Genomic DNA, 26,619 nt, shown 5'->3' with positions numbered 1-26,619 from the left:
AAAGAAGTTAGGCAGGCACCATTGCTAATGAGTTTCAGATGCCTGGCAAGACCTAAATGCAAAGGCCTATTCCATGTTTGCCTTGGCAGCTGAAAGCAGTTTCTACATATATCACAGTGGTAACTTTTGCAAGTGTGGGTTTAGAGGGGTTTAGTGTGTCAAATTCCCAGCCAGCCATGAAGCTCACTTGCTAGCAAGTCACTGCTTCTTTGCCTCACAAGGTTGCTGTGAGGCTAAAATGCAGAGGATGTGAGCTACATTTGCCAAGGAAACAACCAAACAAAACGCCAATCAGGTCCCAAGCAGACCTGGCACGGAAAGAGCTTTAGGCTCTCCAACTTGCTTGGGGGTCAAGGCCCTGCTCAGCACTCCAGTTCTGGATGTGGGACATCATTGCAATCAAACCAACAAGTCATGTTTTGCCAGATGGGCACATGACAGGGCTGAGACTCACAGAGCTTTCCTGTAAAATTTGCCAGAGAGAACTCTGTAAGATCACTTCCTTTGTCTGCTTTGGCAGTAAGCGGTAACCCTCCATACATCCTGCTGATCTGGGCAGCCCATTCACCATATTTGAAATTACATTTTGTACTTTTGTAACTTAGTGGTTATAAACGTGCCTTCATTTTGCTACTGTTAAGTGTTTCTTCAAGACCGAGGTTATTTAAGTAAATACAATTTTTACTACAAAAAACTGTGTGCGATTGTTGTTTTTAAGGGGGAGGAAATGGGCAATACCAGGGAAAATCCAGTGTGCCTTAAAGCATTCTGGATTATTGTTTCTAGGAGTTAAATGAACCTTGCCTTAGCTTCCAAGTTTAAGCTGCAAAGGATGGTACTGTGTTGAACTCATGTGAACAAGGAAAGATAACAACAATATATCATGTCCCAATGTCTGAATCCTTTCCTGCACTGGGATGATCCTGTGGGATCTCACACAAGCATCCCTAGCATTCAGGAGCTGATGCACTCAGTGGGCCTTGCCCACCAAGCAAAGTGCAGAGCTTGGAAATCATCTGGTTGGCCACTGTGAAAACAAGGCTAGATGGATCTCTGTCGTGATTTAGCAGGACAAAGAAATTATTTTAAGAAGGTAAGTTTGTTAGTGCTTGGAACTCGCTGCTTTCTAAAAAATGTTCCACCTACAGAAGTTAAGCAACCGATGCATCAATCACTTAGATAAACATCAATTGCCAAAGTGGTTTCTGCTCTGTAAAAGGAATGCTGGTGAGATTGTTCCTCCCAGCATACGGTCTGAAGGCCCCTGTGGTCAGCACTTTTCTGAAGCTAAGGAAGCCTCGGTCTGGTCAGTGCCTGAATGGAGAAACCACCTGCAGAACAGCATGTAAGCTGCCTTGGCTTCCGTAACATAAAAAAGGTGGGTTCTGCATGTCAGAAACTATATAATAAAACAGGTTAGCTGGAGATTGCATCCTACCTTTTTGCTCCTCCCGCATCTGGTGAGACAATGACACAGTTCCTCCAGTCTACAATATTTTCTTTGATCCACTGCAACACAGCTGGTTCTGCATACAGGTTGTCCACTGGGATATCAAAGAAACCCTGTAGATTGCAAGAAAAGAGGCAGCCAGGTATTAATTTACGGAGGTACAGATCTTTATACGATCAACAAGCTAACTACTGCCAAAATCTCATGCAAAATAAGCAGATGAGGAGCTTTCTCTGCCACAGCCATTGTCTCACAGGTAACTTCCTGGGGATTGTTAGCCAGTATTGAGTGGGACCAGTGAGAAAAGTGGGCAGGGTCACAAGCAAAACTGGGCAGAGCAATGGATGAGACTCTTATCTTTGCACAGCAGGCAACACTTCAGCTGGAAGCTCCCATATGCACACACCCACCACACCCATCTTTATCCAGACAAACTAGAGGTATTGTCACAGAACAAGGACACATTCCAGCCAGGCAAAAGCACCTGAGGGAAGTGTGGAGCAGGGCTGGTGAGGGGTGTGATTGAAGGCACGTCCCTGATTAGAGTATATAAAACAAAAGGCCAATACAGACATGGGAAGAAGCACATACCACCTTTGCTCCAATATATGTCCAAGTGCAACATCTAAATGGCTGTGCTTCACCATTTAAAATGAGATGCTGGTCATGCAGTCTAGCATCTAACCCTCTTATTGATATGCCTATTTCACTGAAATGCTTGAAACAAGAGAGGCAAGGACACCCCAACAGCTGCAAGGAAAAAGCTTACTGAATACATTTCAGCCTGCATCTAAGCAGCCATGTAACAGCCACTGCTTTGTGACAGTGACTAAATTTAGTGACTCCAAAAAGGTGGGTGGTGTTAATTTTAATAAACTGCATCCCAATTCTCATTAGCATCCAGGCTGGTCCTCTGCCTCTCTTGATTCTGCCACTTAAGGGAGCTGCTCTTCACTTCTTTCTTCCTACTGAAAAAGCTGTCACTTTTTGAGAATGAAAGAAGCCATTTGGACCTTCCTACACAATTATGCCCCCATCACATGCACAGCAAACTCAGGAGTTTGAAGCCCATGGGAGCAAAACACAGGTGTCTTACTTGGCCTTGAGAAAACCTCCAGGACTGTGTGTGTTGTCTACAGCTGACAGTCAACAACCTGGGGCTTTATGAGAGAGAGCTGGAGAGATAGCGGTTGCTTGTTACATATTTAAAATGCCCCAGCCTGGAATTTAAACAGACCACTGCAGTACAAAGCCCATGATGCTTCAAAGCAACCCTGGAGACCACAGGATTGCCCAAGGGAAATCACTGCACCCGGCTTCAATTTTAGTAGAGTCAACTGCAACATATGGATTGCTGCAGTGCATGGCTGCTCTTGAAGGTCCAGATGGTCAACAATCTTGCCACCAGCGGCTAGCAGGGTGGATCATATGATGACAGCTGAATATATCCTCTTCACTGGCTGCCAACTTGTCTCCAGGCTCTACTCAAGTTGGTGGCTTTAGTTTTTAAAGCCCTAAATCAGCCTGGAATGAGGATTTTCTCAGGAATCGCTTGTCCTTTCGAACCTAGTAAAGAACCGCACTCAGCTTCTGAAACCCTTGTTATCAGCCGGGTGAGGGAAAAGGGTCTTTGCCTGTTGCTCTACTCAGATGATGGAGCCATATCCCTAGAGAATGACACGTGGCCCATATTGCCTATTTTAAGTAGGCACTGGAGACATGCTGTGAGCGTTCGTACTATCACTTTACTGCTTCCACAATCAAGCTGACTTTTTGTTTACAAAGGTGGGGCACAAATTTTAGTAGACAGATAGATAGAACAAAGGGTGGAATCCAGCTTCTACTCACACAATGGGATTTCACCTTCCTCTCCTCCCATCTACAGCCTCCTATATATCCCCCTCCAAAAAACACCCCTGCACAACAGATGCGGTGGGCAGCTGGAGGTGGGAGGAGCAGAAGAGCAGGTGTCTATTCCGCTTGCACGCAGACCTAGCTGCGCACGACCCAACACATTTTCCTGATGACAGTGCAAACACACAAAGGGAAGCGGCATACAGGAAGGAGAGAGAAAAGGAATCCTCATTACCTGTATCTGGGAAGCGTGCAAATCCATGGTGATGATGTGATCTGCTCCAGCAACTGATAACATGTTGGCGACAAGTTTTGCAGATATGGGAGCGCGGCTCTGGAGGGAACAAAAGACGGGTTTTATGAACTCTGGGGTTGCGGGGCGGGTGAGAAGGAAGTCATAAGGTCTCTCGGTTCAAGCGATGCAAGTGGACAAGTGATCAGAGCTCTTCCACACTTCTTATATCTATGCATCTCTCTATATAAAGCAAGTGGGACCTGCAAACAAAATGTTGCAGCTGTATCCTCATTCTCTAACACAGTGTTTCTCAAGCTTGGGTCTCCAGCTGTTTTTTTGACTACAACTCCTATCATCCCTAGCTAGCAGGACCAGTGGTCAGGGATGATGGGAGTTATAGTCCAAAAACATCTGGAGACCCAAGTTTGAGAAACGCTGCAGTCTAACAGAAGGGCTTCTGCTCAGGGTTCCAGCCACATCTTCACCTCTAGCCCCCCTTCCAGTTGCCTTTTTATACACCTTACACTCAACATCCTGCGGCTCTTAGTATCCACTGAGCATTCTCAGTTCTCATTGGCACCAGGAAGACTATTACAGGTAAGGAGTTCCCAGTGTGTGCTTTTTGGGCTTGCAACAAGAGTTCAAATCACTTTCTTCACACACTTCAAATGTTACCTGCTGTTGCTCTCAATTCTTGTCCCAACCCAGGGGCAGATCTACACTCATGTTTTTAATGGTAAAGATAAAGGGACCCCTGACCATTAGGTCCAGTCATGCCCGACTCTGGGGTTGCGGCGCTCATCTCGCCTTATTGGCCAAGGGAGCCGGCGTACAGCCAACATGTGGCCAGAATGACTAAGCCACTTCTGGCGAACAAGAGCAGCGCACAGAAACGCTGTTTACCTTCCCGCCAGAGCGGTACCTATTTATCTACCTGCACTTTGACGTGCTTTCGAACTGCTAGGTTGGCAGGAGCAGGGATCGAGCAATGGGAGCTCACCCCGTCGTGGGGATTCGAACCGCCGATCTTCTGATCAGCAAGTCCTAGGCTCTGTGGTTAAACCCACAGTGCCACCTGCATACCATTTTTAATGGTAGGAAAGGGTTAAGGAAGGGTTGTGGTAACGCAGAGGAACAAATGACACATTGCTTTTAATGTTCTTAATACGTTTTTAAAATGTGACACCAGAGGGAGCTGCAGAGCCACCAACAGCGTTTCGACGAATATAAACCAACAACGAAGTAAGAAAAACCATTTAAATTAAAAGTACGCCCTGTGACGTTTTAGAACGATATACCTAATGCCCTTCTAATAATGTTAGACAGGTCGGTGTAGATCCACCTCAGGATTCTGAACACAATCGTTTGGCTTTTCTGAAAGCAAGGGCTTCTGTTTTAGATCTCTTTGGATATTTTTAAAGCCCCTTGCTAACTCAGGGCCAAACACAAACGCATGCTGAAAACCAGGGCTTCTTATAAGGAAACACAACGGGGGGGGGGGGGGAATCTGCAGCAGAGACCTGCACAAATGAACCACTTGGCTTCCTGTTGTTCTGCTGCAACTTCCCTTCCCCACTCAAACCCATTTGCCTTGTGAAGATAATCTGGGGGCAGGGAAGAGATCAGCTCTTCCCTCATCCCCTTACAAACACTTCCTTGACAGTTTTTTTAAACCAAGGGTGGAAAATCTGGGGCCCAACTGATGATATTAGACTACAGTTCCCCTAATCCCTGAGCATTGGCCGTGCTGGCTGGGGATGATTGGATTTCATAGAATCGTAGAATTGGAAGGGACCCTGAGGATCATCTAGTCCAACCCCCAGCAATGCAGGAATAAGCAGCTGTCCCGTTCAAGGATCGAACCTGCAACCTTGGGATTATCAGCACCACATCGTAAACAATTGAACTATCCACCTGGAGGACCACAGGTCCCCAGAGATCTCACAAGGAGGCTGTGAGAAAAAATGGAGACCTACTTGCGACAGAGGACTTTGCATTCTTCTCTCTCGTTTAGATTTGTTATTGCATTGCATTGTATTATGAAAGATCTTAAAATCTTTTTTGAAAAAATTCTCCTTAACCCCAAAAGGAAATCTGGTTTCAGATACCTGAAACAACTAGGGGGAGAAACCAGCAGGGCAGAATTTTCAAGGCGTATCAATGGTGCTGAGCAGCCCAACCAATTTCAAATGGTCCTCTATCCTTGCCCCCACCACACATTACATTAAGTGTTGCCTAAGCAAGTGTGTATTTGGAAATATTTGGCTACTGAGGTAACATGTAGTTTGGAACTGAACAGTGAACAAATCATTCCTCTTCAAGTAGTAAACAGTGACATCATTTCCCCATGTGACGAAGTTTAGTTCTTAGGAATGATGAACCAGATTTAACTGGGAAGTGGGCCTTTTCCAAAATGGCATTTAGATACTTTGAAAGCACTAAGAAGTGTGGGGGGGGGGATGGAATGCATTCCAGATCACCCCGTTTTTTGATGCAAAACACAACCACAAGTTGATTCCTCCATAAAGGTTTGCCTTACCAACCACCAGGTTTATCATGACTCCCATTCAGGTCAAAGCATGCAATATTTTGGCAGAATGGGACATACAGTATTGCTACAGAAATTCGTCTAGCTAAAATGTAGCATTTGAAAATACTTGAAATGCAACTGTCCCACTAAGGGTCAACTCTTCCAAGAACCCCCACACCCCTAACTTTTTTATTGCTTCTTTTACATTTCATTTCAGGAAGCTAGTCCTAATTCCTACACAAATGCTCAGGATGCAAAGCAGTTGGAATGCCTGCAGGAAGTGGAAAAAGTCAGGAGAAGAAAGAAGAGTTGTAAAAGGCTGAAAATGGACAAAAGGGGATAGAGAAAGAAAGGGGGGAGGAGCAGACACTCAGAACAGAAAAGTAACTGCAGACCAACAGAACTGAGAAAGAACTGTGACAGAAACCACGACCTGCACAGCTGATACACAGACAGCCATGATTTGGGGCTGAGCTCATTTAACTGAGATGGGGCAATCAGCTTCCCCTTACTCATAGCAGAGTCACATGCATGACACAATCCACCAACCGCTTCTGCCATATGGTACACATTCATTGCAATGTGGTTTGCTCAGAAGTTCTGCACCTCTCACAAAGAATGAATGGGTGACTGCATAGCACTAGAGCTTGTGATTACACACACCGCAAACTGCCCACTCTTTCAAGAATAAATTCACACAACTGAAAATCCAAACAGTGACATTAGTGGAAGACAATATAGTCAAATACACATATTTTTTCAAAAATATGGCTATTTATAAAGAATGTGAAGAATTTCATTCAGCCAAAGCACATAGCTGAAGACATACCTCTCTTCCCTGTCTATTCTGCGACATCAGCAGCCAGGAGGCAAAGTTCAACATACTGCGTACATTATTGATCTCGGGACTGAAAAATGAAGTGCTAAAGCAGCATTGATAGATGCCAGAACCAAGAGCCACTGCTTAAAAGCTACATCTTGTCAAGACACCAGTGTGACAAGCGCAGAGAGGACATCTCTGATAATTAGTAGGAAGTCTTTACTTTGCCTCATGGGATGTTCTGGCTGCTCAAAGCCCAACTGTGGATAGGTCACATCCAAGCTATTTATCTGGTTCTCATTAGCAAGGAGGGAAATTGGTCATTAACACTTTCTGAAGACTAAGGTGTCTTCCCGTGTGAAGCCATTAATATGTTGTCACTTTTTGAATATTCAGAAAACCACATCCACACACCAGCGTAAGATTTACTTCAAATAATAGCTTGTTGATGCTGCCAAATTGTAAGCGCTCTGGGTGGCATCCAGTTTGTGTCAGCCTAACTTGCACAATGGTCTTCTCCTTTCTTTCCTCCATCTCTGCCCCAAACTGCCCAAAAATTTGCTCTTCAAGGTTGGATGATATGCAGGTGGAGGAGAGAAAGAGCAAGCAGGTGCAATGTTGGCGATCGCCTTTTAGTACAAACACTGGGCAAGGAGAGACTTGCACAATCGGGTTCCACGTCATTTAGATTGCAACGTGCCTCCAGTCCAAGAGCACCATGACAAAGGTGCCTACAGGAAACAGCTTAGCAAGTAAACCCAAGTCACCCAAGTGAACAAGCCAAGTCACACAACACAGGAGAAGACCCAAAATTCGAGGGCTGCTAGCCAAACTGACCCAAGGGAAAATGTTGTTCCTTCTCTAGTACAGCAAACATTTCCACTTAGCATCTCTTTTTCTGATTGGGGCAAATCAATGCTTCAAAAGGGAACCCAATGAGCCAACAGAAGAACCATTCATAAGTGCTAGTCTGGCATGTATGTTTTGTAAAGAACATCTGGAAATCAGTGAACTGTCTAAGTTGGCATTTTTTAAAACCCTTCTAAAAACCAAATTCTTGAACCTTCAAGGAGTTAGCTCCTGGACATTTTGCTCTCTGCTTACAAATTATACTTTGGGATTAAGAGCAAGAGACAAAGCTATTAGTCACAGCTCCTTTATGTAACACAAACAACAAATATTTCAGAATGACATTAATATTTTTGAAGACCTGAAACCTGGAAATTTCCAGCATCCTATAGAACCACACCAAACTTCTGGGTCTGGACAGGTGAACTTGTCTACCACACTTTTTGGCTTATATGTTTCTACTGTGTGTGTGTGTGTGTGTCATGCCTACACAACCCAATTTCCAGTTTTCTCCTTCAAAACTGTGATTGATTTATGCTGCTTCTCCAATAATCAAGGAATTTGCTCTGCATGTGCGGTGAATATCCTATATAGACACACATAAGTCTTAAATAGTGGCTTAGATTTAAAACTTTCCTGCTCTGCGTTACCTAATTTTTTGTTTACTTTGGGAAAGGTCTGATATAAACTTCAGCATGAACTTTGTTGTGTTGGCAAAAAGTAGTAATGTTATCTGGAAATGCAAAAATCCCAGGTTTTTTCCCTTTCTTTTTTTTTTTTTTTTTTTTTTTTATAAAAATTTTTATTAAGATTTTTTACAGATACATATTTAACAAACAAAATAGGTTTCATAACATCTTTTCATTCTATTGCGGACTCCCTCACGTCTCCCGCTTCCACTCTCATCATTAAAAACGAGTTTTCCAAGCAAATTATCATCTTGTTTATACTCTTAAGTGCAATATTTAGGTTAAACTCAAATAAAAAATTATAATTTAATGGTAGACAGTTATTTCTGCTCTGGCTTCCTTGTTAGGATTCAACCAAATTACAGTACTTTTGTAAATAAATCTTAAATTTCTTCCAGTCTTCTTCAACCCTCTCCTCTCCCAGGTCGCGGATTCTGCCAGTCATCTCAGCCAGTTGCATATAGTCCATCAGCTGCATCTGCCATTCTTCCAGTGTTGGTAGATCTTGGGTTTTCCAGCTCTTAGCAATAAGTATCCTTGCCGCCGTTGTAGCGTACATAAAAAATGTTCTATCCTTCTTTAACACGTTCTGGCCGACCATGCCCAGAAGGAAGGCCTCTGGTTTCTTGGTGAAGGTATACTTAAATACCTTTTTTAACTCATTATATATCATTTCCCAAAAGGCCTTCACTTTAGGGCAGGTCCACCAGAGGTGAAAGAATGTTCCTTCATTTTCCTTACATTTCCAACATTTGTTATCAGACGAATGGTATATTTTAGCCAATTTCACTGGGGTCATGTACCATCTATATATCATTTTCATTACATTTTCCCTCAGAGCATTACATGCTGTGAAGTTCAGCCCGATAGTCCATAACCTTTCCCAGTCCTCAAACATAATGTTGTGCCCAATATCCTGGGCCCACTTTATCATAGCCGATTTAACCAATTCGTCTTGTGTGTTCCATTTCAGCAGCAAGTTATACATTTTTGAAAGTACCTTGGTCTTAGGTTCTAGCAATTCTGTCTCCAGTTTCGATTTCTCCACCTGGAATCCTAACTTTTTATCAATCTTAAACACTTCCTTAATCTGAGCATAGTGTAACCAGTCTCGCACTTTATCTTTCATTTTCTCTAAACTCTGCAGTTTCCAATTGTCTCCATCCCTTTCTAGTATTTCCCAATATTTTGGCCAATTGGCCTCCATATTGGGTCTTTTTCGGGCCTTGGCCTCCAAAGGTGACAGCCACCTCGGTGTTTTGTTTTCTAATAAGTCTTTGTATCTTGTCCAGACATTAAATATTGCTTTTCTGACAATATGGTTCTTAAAGACCTTGTTGATCTTAACCTTGTCATACCATAAATATGCATGCCATCCAAATGCATTGTTAAAACCTTCCAAATCCAGCACATCCGTGTCCTCCAGAAGTAGCCAGTCTTTTAGCCAGCAGAAAGCTGCGGCTTCATAGTACAACTTTAAGTCTGGTTTTTTCCCTTTCTTGATAAGGGAGGCAGAGCTTGCTCAAACGTAGTTAAAAATTATGCAATTAAACTGACGTTGAGATCAAAATGGGTCAGCTGAGATTCTAATAATCCATGGTACATTTTAAATCAAGATAGCTGTAAAGTACCACTTACCCATCTACCTTGGTCCTATATAGGAAAACACAACAAAAGTCAATTAATGAAATATGCAAATCCTGTTCTCTCATCTGCAAGAATAGGATAAATTTTAAAAATCATTTCAATCAGAATTCCCATTGACCTCTTTCATATGCGGTGAAAATTTTAGTGTTGCGAAAAGAATGTGTATACGGGTTAAATATCAGGTAGTGAGATTTGACATATTGAAAGAAGGATGTTGCATATGATTTGAAGAACTAAAGAGAAGATTGCATCCTCAGTGACTTCCCTTTAAGGTAAGAAACTATAAAAGTCAAAAATGGAACTCTGAGATCACCTGGTTCAGCATCTTTTTTTTTTCTTTCAACCTTTAAGGCAGCAAAAGGTCATTATCAAAAACTTGTCATCTTATTGTAGGAGATCTTAAGTAGAAATAAGTTTCATTACTGGGGAAGAATGATCAGCTCTCCAATATTCTAATATGAATAGAACAAAATGTTCCAAAATGGAAAAGTGAAGCAGGTTTATCTAATTTAAAAGGGGGGGGGGGAATCACTATAAAGTTGTGGGGTATTGTACTCCAAACAAGTTGCATAAGATATATAATGGTAAATAATGACTGGAGATGCAATTTCCCATGGCATTCCCTGCCCTGTCATTCCAAGAGTGTGGTTAGAACTAATTATAACTTATTGCTCAGTCCCAAAACTAATCTCACGTGGTTGTCTAAGCACAATATTTTTCAGAATGTGTTATGCCTCTAACTGATTTGTTCACAGCTGCAAAAATTGTGGTAGCCAAACACTTGAGCCCAAGAATGCCTATAATTAAAAGAATGCATTACTAAAGTATGGAAAACAGCACAATTAACATAATTGAGTAAAAGAATTAAACCGAGGCAGAAGACACAGCATAGGAAGATTTGCTAGGAGGCATCCTTTTGATTTGTTTAAAGCAAAGGTGTAACATTGACATGAATGCATACAATTGTTTATCGGTATCTAAGCATGAAAAATAACAAGAACTATACTGCATACAATAATATATTCCTTGCTTCATACTATGCTGCACTATTTTTATGCCAAACACACCCACAGGTACTTATATTTGGATTTTTCAACTGCGTTTGTGGTAGAATGTACCCAGCTCTCATTTGCAACATTAATATTTGCCGTATCAACTACCAAGTATGCCATGTTGATCTCAGGGCCATCATGATGGGTTAGGGAGGAAGAATCCTCTTTGCCACTTAAGATAAAAAAATCACTTGGGAGCAAAGTTGACCAATTTCACTGGAAACTTTGCTTCTAACTAAGAATTCTGCAGAGTGCAGCTATAACTACACTAGGTTGTTTATAATAGTCTAAATGAAGGGTGGGGAACATTTGGCCCTCCAGATGTTTCTGAACTTAAACTCCCCTCATCCCTGACCATTGGCCATGCTTTCTGGGGCCAATCAACATCTGGAGAGCCAAAGATTCTAAATACATTTCATAATTTGGCAAATCAGCGCAAATGTGCGGGGGGCAGGAGAGGATGACTCTTCTTTTGACAAACACCTTCAGAGAGTAACCACCGCTCACCTACCTTGTCTTTCTTATCTTGCCTAGCGTAAGGGAAACATGGGATTACAGCCGTAACTCGGGAGGACGACGCAATCTTGCAAGCATTGATCATGATGAGAAGCTCCATCAAATTGTCGTTTATTTCACCACAACCACTCTGGATGATGTAGACATCTTCCCCTCTTACACTCTCACCAATCTCTACACTGGAAAGAAAGATGGAGACACAACGATGACATGAGTGGGCATGTTAAGTCTATAAAGCAGACAAGTAATACTTAAATTCTCTTCCTAAACAATACATTTTAACTAAGCAGCTTAGATCTCTGCAGATAATGTACCAGACACAGGCTTACTCCCCAAACCCAAAAATTGCTTTTCAGGCAAGAGGGGTCCTTAAAAACCAACAAGTTGTGGCAACGTGATCAGAGGCTTCACGTGTTATGATAGACTTAACCACAGGCTTCACCTTTATAGGGTGTTGTACTACTTGGCATACCGTTAAGTCTCAACTCACTAACTCCTGGGAAGAAGAATTGATTGTTAAGCCATTCTGAGAAGTGTAGCTCTCAGCTTCCCAGCAAACTAGTTTCAAGGTTTCTAGGGAGGAAGACATGACTATTTAAAGTGGTGCAGTACTACTTTGTATAGTGCAGACAGGGCCTTAAGAGCATAAGATTAGAGGGTTAACTATTATTCCCACTGAAATCAGTTGAGCATAAAAGGGCTTAACTTTGGCTCGATTCTGCCTGGAATTTGCATCATTTACCTAGTTACAAAAAATCCACTGTATTCCAAATGTATCAAGGGCAAAACTACTAGTTAACCATTAAGATTCTACCCCATCTCCACCCCCCACCTCCAAGGTTAAACAACATTCTGCTGTGGTGATACAGATAAAAGGGCAATCAAGCTCGATCTTCCCCCAGAAGAACGTCAATGTTTGTTTTATGCAATTTATCAAATTCAGCCATTTGGAACTTTTGGTTCAAGTTCGAAGAGTGACGGGTGCAAAGTGCCCAAACCACTAGACAGCTGAGGAGATTTTATACACTTAGGCGTACTTTCAAACCTCCTTATTTCACTTTGAATTTGCACCATTTTATAAAATGCACGGCAGGGACTTCAGCACAATTATTACAACAAATCCCCTCCGCCCAAAATATATTACATTCTGAATGGAATCAAAGCTATGCAAGTCAGTACTTCAGCTATACCCTCCTCATGCCATGGTACCTTTGACTCAAATGCACTATGAGTATTGTTCACCCATGACAGAAATAATACACTTATATTTTATTTTGATTCACAGGTGTGAAGCCCAACAGTTAATGTAAGTTTCACTTGTGGATATGGCCTTGACAGTATCCAGAAGAGGCGACCTCCCCCCGGGCCAAGTCCTAGAGAGAAGATTATTGAATGTGGCTCAGTGTTGGCAACATGATTCTTTGTCCAAAGGGTAGAGGTCCTCATGCAAGTACAGTGGTGCCTCGCAAGACGAAATTAATTCGTTCCGCAAGTCTTTTCGTCTTGCGAGTTTTTCGTCTTGCGAAGCACGGTTTCCCATAGGAATGCATTAAAAATCAATTAATGCGTTCCTATAGAAACCGCCTTCAGACCAGGTCCGGGGACAGTCTGTCCCCCGACCTCTTCCGAAGGCGGGCGGGGGGCAAAAGTCTTTGTCCCCCCCTGCCTGCCTAACCGGGGGCTTTTAAATCAGTCCCGAGGCGATTTAAAAGCCCCCGGACGGCTTTTGAAGGCTGGCGGGGGGCAAAAGTCTTTGCTCCCCCCTGCCTGCCTTCAAAAGCCGTCCAGGATAGCGGGAAGCACTTCCCTGCTATCCCGGACCGCTTTTAAAATGCTGGCGGTGGGGAGCAAAGCCTTTCGCCCCCGCCGGCCTTCCTGGACCTCTTCTGAAGTCCGGAGGGGGGGAAAAGGCTTTGCTCCCTACCGCCAGCATTTAAAAGAGGTCCCCGGAGATTTCCCTATGGGCTTTCGTCTTGCGAAGCAAGCCCATAGGGAAAATTGTCTAGCGAAGCGTCGCAAAAACCGAAAAACCCTTTCGTCTTGCGGGTTTTTCGTCTTGCGAGGCATTCGTCTTGCGGGGCACCACTGTATTCTGAAACAATTTAGGCACAATTCTCTCTCAGGCCCACTCACCACCCAGGCTTCTGGGTTCTCTTTTCAGTCCACAGGAGCTCCCCTATTATTTTATTTAGTACATTTCTTATGCTAAAGAACTCCCAGGTGATCTAGCCAGGCGCTGATCTGAGCCAGACATGCTTAGCTGCTGTCTCCATGATGGGGAAGGTACAGAGGTGAGCAAATGTACACAGATGGGAGGAGAACAGCTGAACTACTACTACTACTATTACTAGTACTACTACTGAAACCTAGTTGGATCATCTAAGTGACATTAAGCTAGCTCAGCTTATGTCCACCGGGTACTTGGTGCACCATCTGTCAAGGTCAGAGGAATAGGCTTGCTATTGTTCATAAAAATGCCATCTCTCTCCTCAGAAGTCCAATCTGAACTGTGTCTGAGTTCAAGGAGATAGCTTGATGTGTCATGCTAGAGACAGAAGAGGGAGGCTGATAAGTGTACTGTCCAGCCTGCTGCACTACAACTTCCCTAGCTGAGTTGGTGGAGGAAGTTTCAGATGTGGAGTTGCGGGGCTTCAATATCAGTGTAAGAAACTGAGATATGAAAGCCAGGAGCTAAATGGCACCTTAAACCTAGGTTAGGGACGCCACAATGGAATGTCTAGGCATACTTTCTTATAACAAGAATACAAAGCTGAAAATGAATAGACAGCAGCTAAGATATTTTGTTCATTTGTCACATGGTCTAGTCCTTCCCCTAACCCACCCTCCTAATATTCTTAAGAGGGTCACTTCTCCAGTCTTCAGAGAGTGGCTGGAAGCGGGGAGGCAGAAAAAGGTCCTCCTTTCCTTCCACTCTGCAGTTTTAATCAGAAATCTTAGGTGCCGTATTGCGTCCAGAACTCAGAAACTGCTCATGCTAATGAAATTCCTTGTCGCAAAATGTGTTTAGAACAATGGGAGTTTCGAACGCTGTTCCAATATCCAATAATTGCAGGACTTCATGGCCTCCATGATAACTAAGGGTCTATCTCAGTACATTGTTGGTACGGTGCATATGGCTGGACATACTTGACTGCTCTTTGCCACAAAATGGATGGGAGGGAGGGCCTCATTGTGAGCCTGCTGTCATGTATGGCTCCTTCCCTGGTCCATCCACAAAGGCTTATGGAATCCAGTGGATGTTTTTAGAACCCACCCTATTCTCTTGACTATCATTTATTTTAAACTTTTAGTTTTGTATTTTTAAATTGCGATCATCTGTCCTGGAACCTTTTGGTGAAGGATGGGTAAGAAATTTAACTAATTAATGACAACAACAGCTGCTTCAGCTACTTGCTGCATAATCTGCCCTCAGATTCCCCATTTGGGACAAATGGGACTGAGGCTCCTTTACCACAGGCAGAGTTGAGAGTTCACTACTCCTAAAACCCTAGAGCTCAGGATCCACACACTGACTGACAAGAGGTTCAAGCAGAGACAAGAAGGAGATGGATCTCATGATGCACTTTCGGGACTCCCTGCCATGAGAAGTTGAATGTAGCGATGGCCAAGGTTTGCTTACGCTTGATATCCTTGCCTTATATCCACTAAGCTTGCAGTCTTTGTATTTGACCACGCTTCAGACTCAGGCAATAAGCTGTGCCTTTTTGCAGAAAGCTAAGCAACTGCTTCCTGAGAGAAGGAAAGGAACAAGAAAGCAGGAACTTCCCAGACTGGGCCTGAATGCAGACCCCTACAACCTCTTCTGCAGCACCAATCGCCTATTTACGGAGTGTGCCTGGATAGGGAAGGCAGATTCTTTCCTCCTGCTTAATTGGGAAATGCAGCTTTCACATTCTACACCATGTAATCATTTACATTTAATGCTGTACTGCTGTTATACCAGTATTTTTCACTGAAATGCTATCCCCACATCCCCTCCCCTCGTTTTGGGATGTACATCACACCATTCAATTTGTTTGCATTGTACTACTGCACCCGAACGTAACAGCCCGAACGCAATTATGTGCAATTTTGGCAGCCGAACTTCGGAGGGCTGGATGCGCTGGCAGCCTATTGACTCTGGAACTTGCCCCCTAAGCTGGTCCAACAGAACAAGAGTTTGTTGACCCTCAGGGCAAGGCTTATCAATGTACACAGGCATTTGCCTCAGGGCTTTTCTAGGAGAGGATTACCATATTTTAATACTGAGCCAATTGGTTAATTGTTCACTTCTATTAATGCATAATGCTGAGCACACACTTGCAAACTCCCAGCGACGGTGTTGCAATAAGCACCGAACAAAAAAGCATGCCGCGAGGCCTGTTGGGATATTAATCTGGATGGCCAAATTCATATTTTGCTTCTGTTCAAAAACAAGAAGAATACTTTCCCTTAAACTGCACAAGCAGTATTTGTTTTTCCAACCACAGTTTGTGGCTGAAGCTCTAAATGTTGTTGACAGAAAACACAGAATGCTCCACACACATTTAAAGGGACAGACACACAGCATTTAAATGCTATATTTGGGGGGGAGGGGGAGTTAATGTATGTGAGCCACTACATGTATTGTCCAGGTCACATGCAACTTCCTGACTTGCGAATATGTGGCAGAAAAACATGTGTTTGATGACATACAAGGCACAATGTCAACCACCCCTGCTATCAATCAGCACCTTATCATTCCCTACTAAACAGTCAAGTCTTTGCTCTCAGCCTGCTCAAATATCCGAAGTCAACTTGGTCATAGATCCAGTGCTTGAGTGCTGTGCTTGGATGTGGGCAATCCCCAATCCAAACAGCTGGTCAACTAAGTTAGTATCTCTCAGACTAACTTGAACGCAGGATAGTTGCAAGGCTAAAATGTCACTCTGAGCACATACCAGTGGGATAACACCACCACCACCCCAAGCAGAAGCAGTCCTTTCAACATCCTCAATTATTATTTAGGTCCCATTCTGATTGAGAAGATATTCAAACTTTTAAAAAAAGCTGCTAAAGAAATATATCTCATAATCGGAGAGGAGAGAATAACAGTAACTTAAAAATGCTAAATTGTTTTTGTGGCAAGAAATAGAAAAGAGTTGTCAATTGGGAGGTTGTAGACTCCCTTTCCTTGCAGGTTTTAAAGCAGAGGTTGGATGGCGCTCTGTCACAGAAGGCTTTTGTTGAGATTCCTGCATTACAGGGGATCCTTTACAACTCCATGATTTTATGAAAGACTGGATGTGGACTTGCAATGCCAGGATATCAGATATATTCAAAACAAGAGACATTAATAATGTTTTGTTTTAGTTGACCAACAGCTACACCAAATGCAACTCTGATCCCACTAAGTGCTCTTTTCTGTGAGATATCCTTTGACTATGTGCTTCCTTTGCAAAAGAGCAAGGTGCACCAAGCAAAAGGTAAATGGTCCGTCTTGCTCACACAAATTACCATTTTGTCTCACAGCAACAAGCTTAAAGGCATAGTTAGTACCTATTCGTGTACGCAGAATTGTGCAGCAACGAGCCCGCATGCATGCATTGCTTCTGTTAGCGTTAGTGGCACAACCCGCCAGGAAACAAGGGACAGCAATAAATAGCAAAATAGATTTGAGCTCTTGAGCAGCAAAAAGCAGTTATACGAATGAAACTTCAAAGTGACTGAAATCACAGCTTTACACAAATTTAAATCAGTGAAACACATCAAAGAAGGAACTTGCACTTTAGCTGTTATTTCAACTTTATGCTATTTTATTTTTTGTTTTCACAACTATCCCAATAACACCAAGAGCCATCACTATCGTTGGTGGAGTGTGTGTGTGTGTGTGTGTGTGTGTGTCTAAAGAAACACAAGCAATAAGCTTCTTTTGTTTACACACGTGAAGCAGATGCGATTAGAGTGCACACAGTGCTTGTTCTAAGCCCCAGGCCAAATCATGTGCTGGAAAATTAGAGAATGCAGCAGCAACAACAACAGAGTTGCTGTGGTCCTCTGAGTCAGTTTAGGACAGATTAAGGTTAAAATGTTTAGCTTGTATGCTTGAAGTCGATGAGGCTTACTTCCAAGCATGAATTGTTAAAATCAGGAGTGCAAGAGAGTCATAGCATCCATACTGTGCTATTCATTTTAAACATGAATGTTTGCAGTTTCATATGATGAACTCCCTAAACTGATGTCACTTCTCCATTCTAGTGGAGCATCAGTGAGATACAAAGTTCTTTGTGCCTTTGACTTCTTGTGAGCATGTTTTTTTGCTTTCATGCACAAGCAGTACAAGAATGGCATACTTATCCCTAAACCAAGACTTGCTAAAGTATCTAATGTGCACTAACTCTAAGGATCCAAGCTAGGTATACAGTATACAGGTATACAGCTTCGGCTGGGGAGGGCGGGATATAAATAAAATTTATTATTATTATTATTATTACTAAGGGATACAGCCCAACCACCACAGCTCTTGCACAGAGTAGCATCTTGCTTCTAGCTCAAGCATAACTTAGTGTTCAGTTTCGCTGAAATAAACTCAGGTGTACTTCTATAAACAGCAGCATGAATGAGCTACAATATTTTGGTTCACCTGGCACATCGCTGCTCACTAACTGGAAATGGCTGTTCAGGTTTAAAGCCTTTTGAATCACCTGCTACCCAGCACTTTAACTGGAGATGTTAGGGACTGGGCCTAGGGACAAAGAATATAGGATGACAGGGAGGAATGACCTGTTACAAAGAAGACAACCGTAGAGTTGGCCATCCCGTAGCCTCCTGTTTTAATTAAAAAGTTGTCAATTTTACTTGTGCAATCAAGAGCAGAAAAGGGAAACTTATAGGAGTTTAGTGGTGCAGCAGTAAAATGGTTAGCATATTTGCAAAGCTAAGCAGGGGCCAGTATGGTTTCAATTTGGATGGGGGACTGTGTGTTGAGATTCCTGTATTGCAGGAGGTTGCAGTAGAAAGATTACGCAAAAGGTCCCTTCCAACTCTATGATTCTATAGGAGTCTTCATCTATAAAGTGTCCAATTTTAGTCTCTTAACAAGTTTAGAGACGCCTCTTAGCTACATTTCTTGCCAAGGTATAACCAGCTGTAAACTAAGCCAAACCCCTCACAAAAAAACCCCAAACCTAAACCCTGATTCTGGGAAGTATTCTTGAGTTGGTGTGCATGCAGCAGAAAATCTTTTTTCTGTTCCTGTGACATTCTACCAGCCACAACTACATGGCAGACTCATCTGAAATGGCAAGAGCTATCTGACAGAAACAATTATATCTACCCTGGCTCTAAAGTGCTGGGGAAATGAGATAGCACATCAGGCAAGAGATCTTGGATGCTCTACAATGGAAGACAATCAAGAAAGGCTATAGGAGCTGTGATTAACTTTCCCATCTCAAGGAGAAACAGCCACATTCCTATGTCTTATGAGAGGCAACACAGAAGCAGACTGTTCTACCTCAGAGTAGAATTAGGGGAAACAGAGGGATATGATATGTATGTGTGATCTAGAACAGCTCGTTAACAGCTTTGGTCCTTGAATATGAAATGTGTTATTGGACTGATCAGTCAAACCACATTTCATATTCAAGGACCAAAGGTGCAAGAAGAAGCACTTTCTTTTATCTGCCTGGAATCTTCATATGTTCAGCTTCGTCAGAAGTTCACATGTTCCAGTGTTATGAGAGGAAGGAAAACTTTTCTCTATCCACTTTCTCCATGCCGTGCAAAATTTTATAAAATTCTATCATGTCACCTCTTTTTGGTTGCTCTTTTCCGACTCTACAATATCCTTTTTGAGGGGAGGTGACCAGAACTGTACACAGCCACACCATAGATTTGCATAATGGTAATATGCTATTGGCAGTTGAGTTTTCAATTGATTTCTTAATGATTTCCTAACACGGAATTTGCTTTTTCACAGCTGCTGCACACTGGGTCAACATCTTCACTGAGCTATCTATTATGTCTATTATTATTAGGTCTCATTCTTGGTTACTTCAGACCTCATAAGTGCATATGAAATTAAAGTGGCTTTTTTTGGCACCAATATGTGTCACTTGACACTAGTTTACACCAAATTGCATTTACCATTTTACTGCCTATTCAGTCAGTTTGCACAGATCTCTTGGAGCTCTTCAGTCTCTATTTTAACAATTTAGGGCAGTTATTGTAAGCAAACATGGCCACCTCACTGCTCACCCTTAACTCTAGATTATTTATGATCAGTAGTGCCTTTTAAACACTCTTTTGTCCTGTCATGATCAAGGTTGTCAGGAAAAGGGCAGCCTGTAGGCTTTCAAGACATGCTTACAGGCAAACACAGATTATCGGTGAAGTGCAGACTCACAATCAGATTAACAAGTGACGGTACTCTTACTAAGATATGGTAGTTACTCAAAATTTGTTAATAGTACAACCAGGCATGTGGACTTTCAGATTCTGCATTCAGGCACACTTTGAGAGAGCCAAGAACTGGTGCAATCATTCTAAACTACAGGCTAATAATTCACACATTATGCTTTAAAACATGAATAAGGCATTTCATGCGTAAACTAGAGATGTGAAGGCCCAGAATGCATGCCTCACTCTAGACAAATGTAAATCATCCTCATCATCTCCTCTAGTCCAAACATTAAGCTATAAAATGTGAAAGCAAAGGAAGAAAAAGAAGACTACATGCAAAGACATATGTAACAGACGCTTCTGAGTAGCTTCACCTGGCTACAAGTGCCTGCTGAATCTACAATTTGGGGCCCTGAGAAATAACGCATGCAGAAAGAAAAGCGGCAAGTGGTTTTTTGTTTTGTTCTTGTTCTTCCTAAAACGGGACAATGAAAGCGTGGCCAGAGCTAAGCATACACTTGAGGCCTCAGATATCTATCTATCTATCTAGTTTGTAGGCCTCAGACAAATATATTAAACCACCCTCTTAGGGCAGAACAATTAATTATCCTGCGACACGGAGGACGCCCTTTTCCCGCGCAGGTTTATGAGCAAACAGGAGAGTGTCCACTTTGCATTAGCGTTTCCATACTTTGCATAGGCACACAAAACACGCAGCCCAGAGGAAAGCGCGCTTAAGCTTTCAAGGGGTTTCTTTCTCCCGCATCCCCACGCCCCCACCATGCTCGTCCCTTCACCCCTCGCTTTCTCAAGACAGGAAGCTCTTCTCCCGCCCGTGGGCGAACGCAGGAAGGCTTGGAAGGGACCGCGAGGGTCATCTAGCCCAACCCTCTGCCAATGCAGGAGTCGCTCGCCCAACGTGGGGCGACCCTGGGATTCAGGGCCTCAGTTGTTGCTTTTAGGGAGGGGGAGGCGCCGGGAATGGCTTGCAATGGAGACGCCTAGCCTGCTCGCCTCTCCTCCCCCCGCATCCCCAATCCGCTTTCCACGCCTCACCTGGTCTCCTGGTTGCTGAATTTCTTCGTCACCACTTTCCCCAGATCCAGCCCCAGCCGGTCGGCCACGCGCTGGGACAGATCCTGGTGCGAGCTGCCGCTGAAGAGCACGATGTTGGGCATGGCTGGGCGCGCAGGGGCCGCGGCAAGAGTAGCGGTGGCGGAGGGAAACAAGGAGGAGGAGGGGAAACGGCGAGGAGACGAAGAAAGAGAGAGAACGGGCGCGCGCGGCCAGCGGGTCAAATAGCCGCGGACACGCCCCCTCAGCGCCGCGGACACGCCCCCCACCGGCGCGCGCGCTCTCTCTCCCGCGCGCCCCCCTGACTCAAGAGGGCGGGGACTGAGTGGGCGGAGCTACCGGACGAGAAGGACGTTGCTCACGCTGTAAGGTGGTGAGTAAGTGGAAGAAGGTTCCTCCAAGCGAGGCTTCCAGTGTGGGGAAACTAGAGATAAGAATGAAGAGATGCCAAACTTCCGGTAAAGATTGAAAGACTCTCTACCTCGCTTGTCGAGGTAACCAAGCTGCGTTGAACAGGCTGTATATGGTTTACATCGGGCAGGGAAGATTTGTTGGGATCATCTCAGATGCGCCTGACCTAGTTTCTGATGGATTCTACTTTTTTTCCTCTCCTATCTCTATGGGTGGAGCAGTGCATTGTGAGCTGAAGGGGATTAGGGAAGGCGCAGGGAGGAAAGGGAAGCGCGCAGAGCGATCCTAACCTTCCTGCCCCACTCCGGGATGGAGCCCCTCTGAACTGCAGGGGATTTCGCTTGTTTAAATTCCCACCCCACCCAGGGTGGCTGAAGTACCAATAATAGAACAGTTCTGCATAGAGCAAGTAAAGCTCCGCCCCAAAATCAAAACACTAACGTTGAAACCATCTCATCACCTAAAGGTTTTTTTGAAGGGCCGTTGGTATCGCAGGAGCTCTGCCCATGGCTAAGTAGGAGAGACTTCTTCTTTTTTAGGACCAACTAAAATGGCACAAAAGAAGTCAGCAAACCTTCAGGCTGTTGTTTTGTGCCGTTTTGTTGTTGTTGTTTAGTTAAACGACTAAACAACAACAAAAAATGGCACAAAACAAGTCAGCAAACCTTCACAATCTAGAGTCATGTGCGAAAGTTAGAGTTCTCAGGTTTCTGGCATGGGACATACAGTACAACAGATAACAACTGCCCACTCAAACCACAAAAACAGCTCAATTCCACAATCTGGCCCAAATGGCAAACTGCAGTCTTCGAAGGTGCAGGAGTTGTTAAGCAAAATCAATTCCAGATAGTACTGTAGTACAATAAGCCCGCAACTTATGTGGGGGGTTACACTCTGGGGCTCAAGCACCTAAAGCCACAACACAATGGGTGCACTAGTGGGTGGGAGTGGCAAAGTAATTTTTCTCAGATGCCTGCTACCTTTTTTTTTTTTGCCAAGCACGTAAAGCTGAATGCACACAGGTTAAATGTGGCAGAGTCCAGCCAGCTGACACAGACCTTGGATCATCCCAGTCTTGCAAAGTGGCGCAGGGCTGGCAGGGCAGCGTGAGGAGCCAAATGTGCAGCGCCCCATTAAAAATGTGCCCCAGCATCCCCACCCCCACTACGCCCTGTCTTCATAAAAACTTCAAACAACTGTCATGAACTCGACTGACTTCAGGTCCAGTGTTGGACCATTTCGATTGGATACTCCCTACTGATGTGGATAGATTCCTCCAAGTTGGTAGGCCCACCACCTGCCTCCTTGATCCGTGCCCGTCTTGGCTGATTAGGGAGTGTCCAGATGTTGCGCGGACCCCCCTGGTTGAAATTATCAATTTGTCCCTTGACACGGGGACATTCCCAGGGGAACTAAAGGAAGCAGTGGTGTGTCCACTCTTAAAAAAAACTTCATTAGATCCCTTAGACCTATCCAATTACCGCCCAGTTGCAAATCTTCCATACCTGGGTAAGGTAATTGAGAGAGCGGTTGCTGAACAGCTTGGTAGGTTTCTGGAGGAAACATCGGCATTAGATCCATTTCAGTCCGGTTTCCGTCCTGGTTTTGGGACGGAGACGGCTCTGGTTGCCCTAACAGATGATCTCCGTAGACAACTGGATCGAGGCGGGTCAGGACTGCTGATCCTTTTAGATTTGTCAGCAGCCTTTGACATGGTCGATCATGATCTTCTGAACCACCGCCTCGCAGACGTGGGGATACAGGGCGTAGCCCGTAACTGGTTGTGCTCTTTTATCTCTGGTCGGGGACTGAGGGTGGCACTAGGAAGGGAAATGTTGTCGCGCCACTCCTTGGTGTGTGGAGTGCCACAGGGCGCAATTCTCTCCCCAATGCTTTTTAACATCTTTATGCGTCCCCTTGCCCAGATTATCCGGAGCTTTGGGCTGGGCTGTCACCAATATGCTGATGACACTCAGCTCTATCTGCTGATGGATGGCCACACTGACTCGGCCCCGAACACACTGACCAGATGTTTGGAAGCTGTGGCTGGATGGTTTCGTGGGAGCCGATTGAAACTAAATCCTTCGAAGACAGAGGTCCTATAGCCAGGTCGGGATGGCATGGGGATGAGGGACCAACTCCCTTCTCTTGCGGGGGCCCAATTAGTGCCATTGCCTTCCGTTAAGAGTTTGGGTGTAATCCTTGACGCCTCCCTTTCCATGGAGGCGCAAGTTACAGCAACAGCCAAGGCGACATTTTTCCACCTTCGCCGCATCAAGCAGTTGGTCCCTTACCTTTCCCGCCCCGACCTGGCCACAGTGATCCATGCGACGGTCATCTCCAGGCTTGACTACTGTAATTCGCTCTATGCGGGGCTGCCCTTGAAGCTGTCCCAGAAACTCCAGCGGGTACAGAATGCTGCAGCGAGGCTCCTCACGGGGTCTCTGCCATGGGAGCATATTCACCCAGTGCTTTTCAAGCTGCACTGGCTCCCGGTGGAGTACAGGGTCAGATTTAAGGTGCTGCTTTTGACTTTTAAAGCCCTTCACGGCCTAGGACCCTCATACCTACGGGACCGCCTCTCCTGGTATGCCCCACGGAGAGCCTCAAGGTCCATAAATAACAACACCCTAGTGGTCCCAGGCCCTAAGGAAGTTAGATTGGCTTCAACCAGAGCCAGGGCCTTTTCAACTCTGGCTCCGGCCTGGTGGAACGCTCTGACTCATGAGACCAGGGCCCTGCGGGATCTGATTTCTTTCCACAGGGCCTGTAAGACAGAGTTGTTCCGCCTGGCCTTTGGCTTGGAGCCAATTTGATTCCCTCCCTCTCTTTTTTCCTTTCTTTTCCTTCTCCTCCTGCGATGAGGCTACATTTTAATATTTTAATGTTCCATTATTTTAATGTTGTATTTTATTTTTGTTTTTAAGTTGTAATCATTCATCTTGTTTTTATTATTGCTTGTAAGCCGCTCTGAGCCCAGCCTTGGCTGGGGAGGGCGGGGTATAAATAAAAAAATATTATTATTATTATTCCATTACAATCATTTGCTCTTTAAAAGCAAGGCAGGATGAGAATAATGTTTTAAAATGCCTCCCACTTTGAGGCAGCGTAATTTATTTTGCCTATTCCTCTGCCGTCATACCTGAGACATGCATAACTTGGATGTGAATAGACCCTATAAAAGGGAAAGCAGAGTGTGACACAGGCCTTTAAGTAACACACAAGGCAGCTGCCCCCCAAGCCAGATATTGCTACAAAGCACACACCATACTTCCTAGCAATAGGTCACTGCCAGAGGCAGTGTGTCTCTGAATTACTAAAAATTGCAGGTGAGTAGATTGCTCAGGTACTACTTGGAGGGTTCCTCCTGGCATCTGGTTGGCCACTGAGGACAGGATGCTAGTCTAGATGGGTCATTTGCCGGATCCAGTAGGGTTTATGTGCTATGCATTGAGCTATGGGCCCACTTCCCCATTGTTATGTTACAAATTGGGTGCTGCAAACTTGGGCAGAGCACAAGACAAGTCTTCTGGGATATACCTTGCCTTCTACTGCTGACCTGCAGCCACATCATGTGCATACAAAAGTATGCATACAGTTGTAACGTTACAGTGCAAGCCGATATTTGTCTATTCAGAAGTAAGCCCCACTGAGTTCAATGGGACCTACTTCTTACCAAGTGTCCTTGGGACTGCAGCCTTAACCAGAATTGTGGTCACATTTCATGGTAGCTAGCAAATATGTTTCAAAAGGAATCAATTAAAAATAGACTAAGAGAAAATATAAATATATAATAGGCAAAAACTACGTTTTTTATCCATCTCATGCCAGGACTAACAATTGCTTTGGGGAAAAAGGGGGAAATGTTACAGACACAACTGAACTGCATGTTCAATTTCCTGCATGTTTCATCGTAATTTTGCAGAGCAAATGACTAGCTGTGCATTAACAACTAAGCTTCTGAAAGCAGAAACTCCCCAAAATGATTAGATGAATGGATGTCGGGGAGTTGATCCTCCTCTGTTGGGCTTTTCTTTCCTGTCGCCTGCTGAGAGTCTTATGCTTATCATGTGAATTATTTTTTTCTGGAAAGTTTCAAAACTTGTATTGTAAGAGAGAACCTCGTGCTTGTAAACTAATGCATGGATGAATTCGCAACGTTTCAATAAGTGGGTTTTTAAAACATCTCTATTATAGCCATTTGTGTGAAAGTGAAGTAAATAGAAAACAATTTTTTTGGATGCTCTCTCTTTTCTCTCTCAAAAGTTCTGCTTAAAATCTTTGCCAGGAAGTAATCAAAATGTGTCTATTGTGGGGTTATATTATTTTCCAATTGTTATTTAGAGTATGGTGTGGTCCACCAGATATTGTTGGATTCCCAACTCTCATCAGCTCCAGCCAGCATGGCCAATGCTGATGAATGATACGAGTTGTGGTCCCAGCAACATTTGGCGTGCCACAGATACCCAAACCCTCGCTTTAGAGCTAAGACTGGATTAAGGACTTGTGCCAGATGAAGAATGATAGGGGTTCCTATCTTCTCCTTCGTAAATGAGCCTCCTTCAGCTTCATGGGGAAAGAGGAAGGAGGAGCTCACGGCTGCCGTTCACTTTTTCATATTTCTCTCTGGCTGAAGCCCAGACATGCTGGATGGCTGGGAGTCTCAATGGCACCCCTCTGGAGGCTTCACCCGAGGCAGAAACCCTGGCTAGACCCACCTCTCAGCTATGACTGTGCATTAGGTGTGGGGAGATGGGCTTCACTGAGGGTATAGACTAGGCTGATCCTGAAAGTCAGGCCCTTTAGCTGTTAGCTTTTGCCAGCAAGGGACAAGCATAAAAGGAGTGATGCAGCAGAGCCTGTGTCCAGCATAAATGCTTACAAAACTCCAAATTGCTTTTCTTTCAGAAGGAGCCTTGGATATATTTGCAAGGGAGAAAGAGAAGTAGATGTTAAGCACCGCCACCACCTGCCTACCAAATGCCAACCTTCTACATTAACCATCATTCATGTGTTGGGGGCAGGGGCGACACATTTTTGCTAGTATAACAATTCTGTCTTTATCCATTAGTCACTGTCATTGTATTGCATAAAATAATATTCTTTTAGGAGA

At 44.1% G+C, this 26,619-nt stretch overlaps 1 protein-coding gene and 1 long non-coding RNA gene across 3 annotated transcripts in view; one reads left to right on the top strand and one right to left on the bottom strand.

Annotated features, from left to right (window-relative positions):
* Positions 1-21,321, bottom strand: part of PRPS2 (phosphoribosyl pyrophosphate synthetase 2) — a 28,660-nt gene extending 7,339 nt beyond the window's left edge. The window contains exons 1-5 of one of the 2 annotated variants that reach the window (XM_081907692.1): positions 21,078-21,321; positions 11,638-11,821; positions 10,066-10,080; positions 3,540-3,638; positions 1,439-1,563 (exon numbers count right to left, since the gene is read on the bottom strand). In XM_081907692.1, coding sequence (XP_081763818.1) covers positions 1,439-1,563; positions 3,540-3,638; positions 10,066-10,080; positions 11,638-11,821; positions 21,078-21,199 — 545 coding nt within the window. In that variant the 5' untranslated portion in view covers positions 21,200-21,321. The remainder of the gene's footprint in view (positions 1-1,438; positions 1,564-3,539; positions 3,639-10,065; positions 10,081-11,637; positions 11,822-21,077) is intronic. The other variant, XM_081907693.1, reaches the window with a different exon arrangement.
* Positions 21,322-21,397: 76 nt separating this feature from the next.
* On the top strand, positions 21,398-26,619 carry LOC309367993. The gene is made up of 2 exons (XR_014167460.1): positions 21,398-21,589; positions 26,415-26,619. It is a non-coding gene; the product is annotated as an uncharacterized lncRNA (long non-coding RNA).

This window comes from Podarcis melisellensis (assembly GCF_964234715.1).
Source record: "Podarcis melisellensis genome assembly, chromosome: 4".
In the NCBI taxonomy this organism is placed as follows: domain Eukaryota; kingdom Metazoa; phylum Chordata; class Lepidosauria; order Squamata; family Lacertidae; genus Podarcis; species Podarcis melisellensis.
This window is presented reverse-complemented; position numbering and strand designations above follow the sequence as displayed.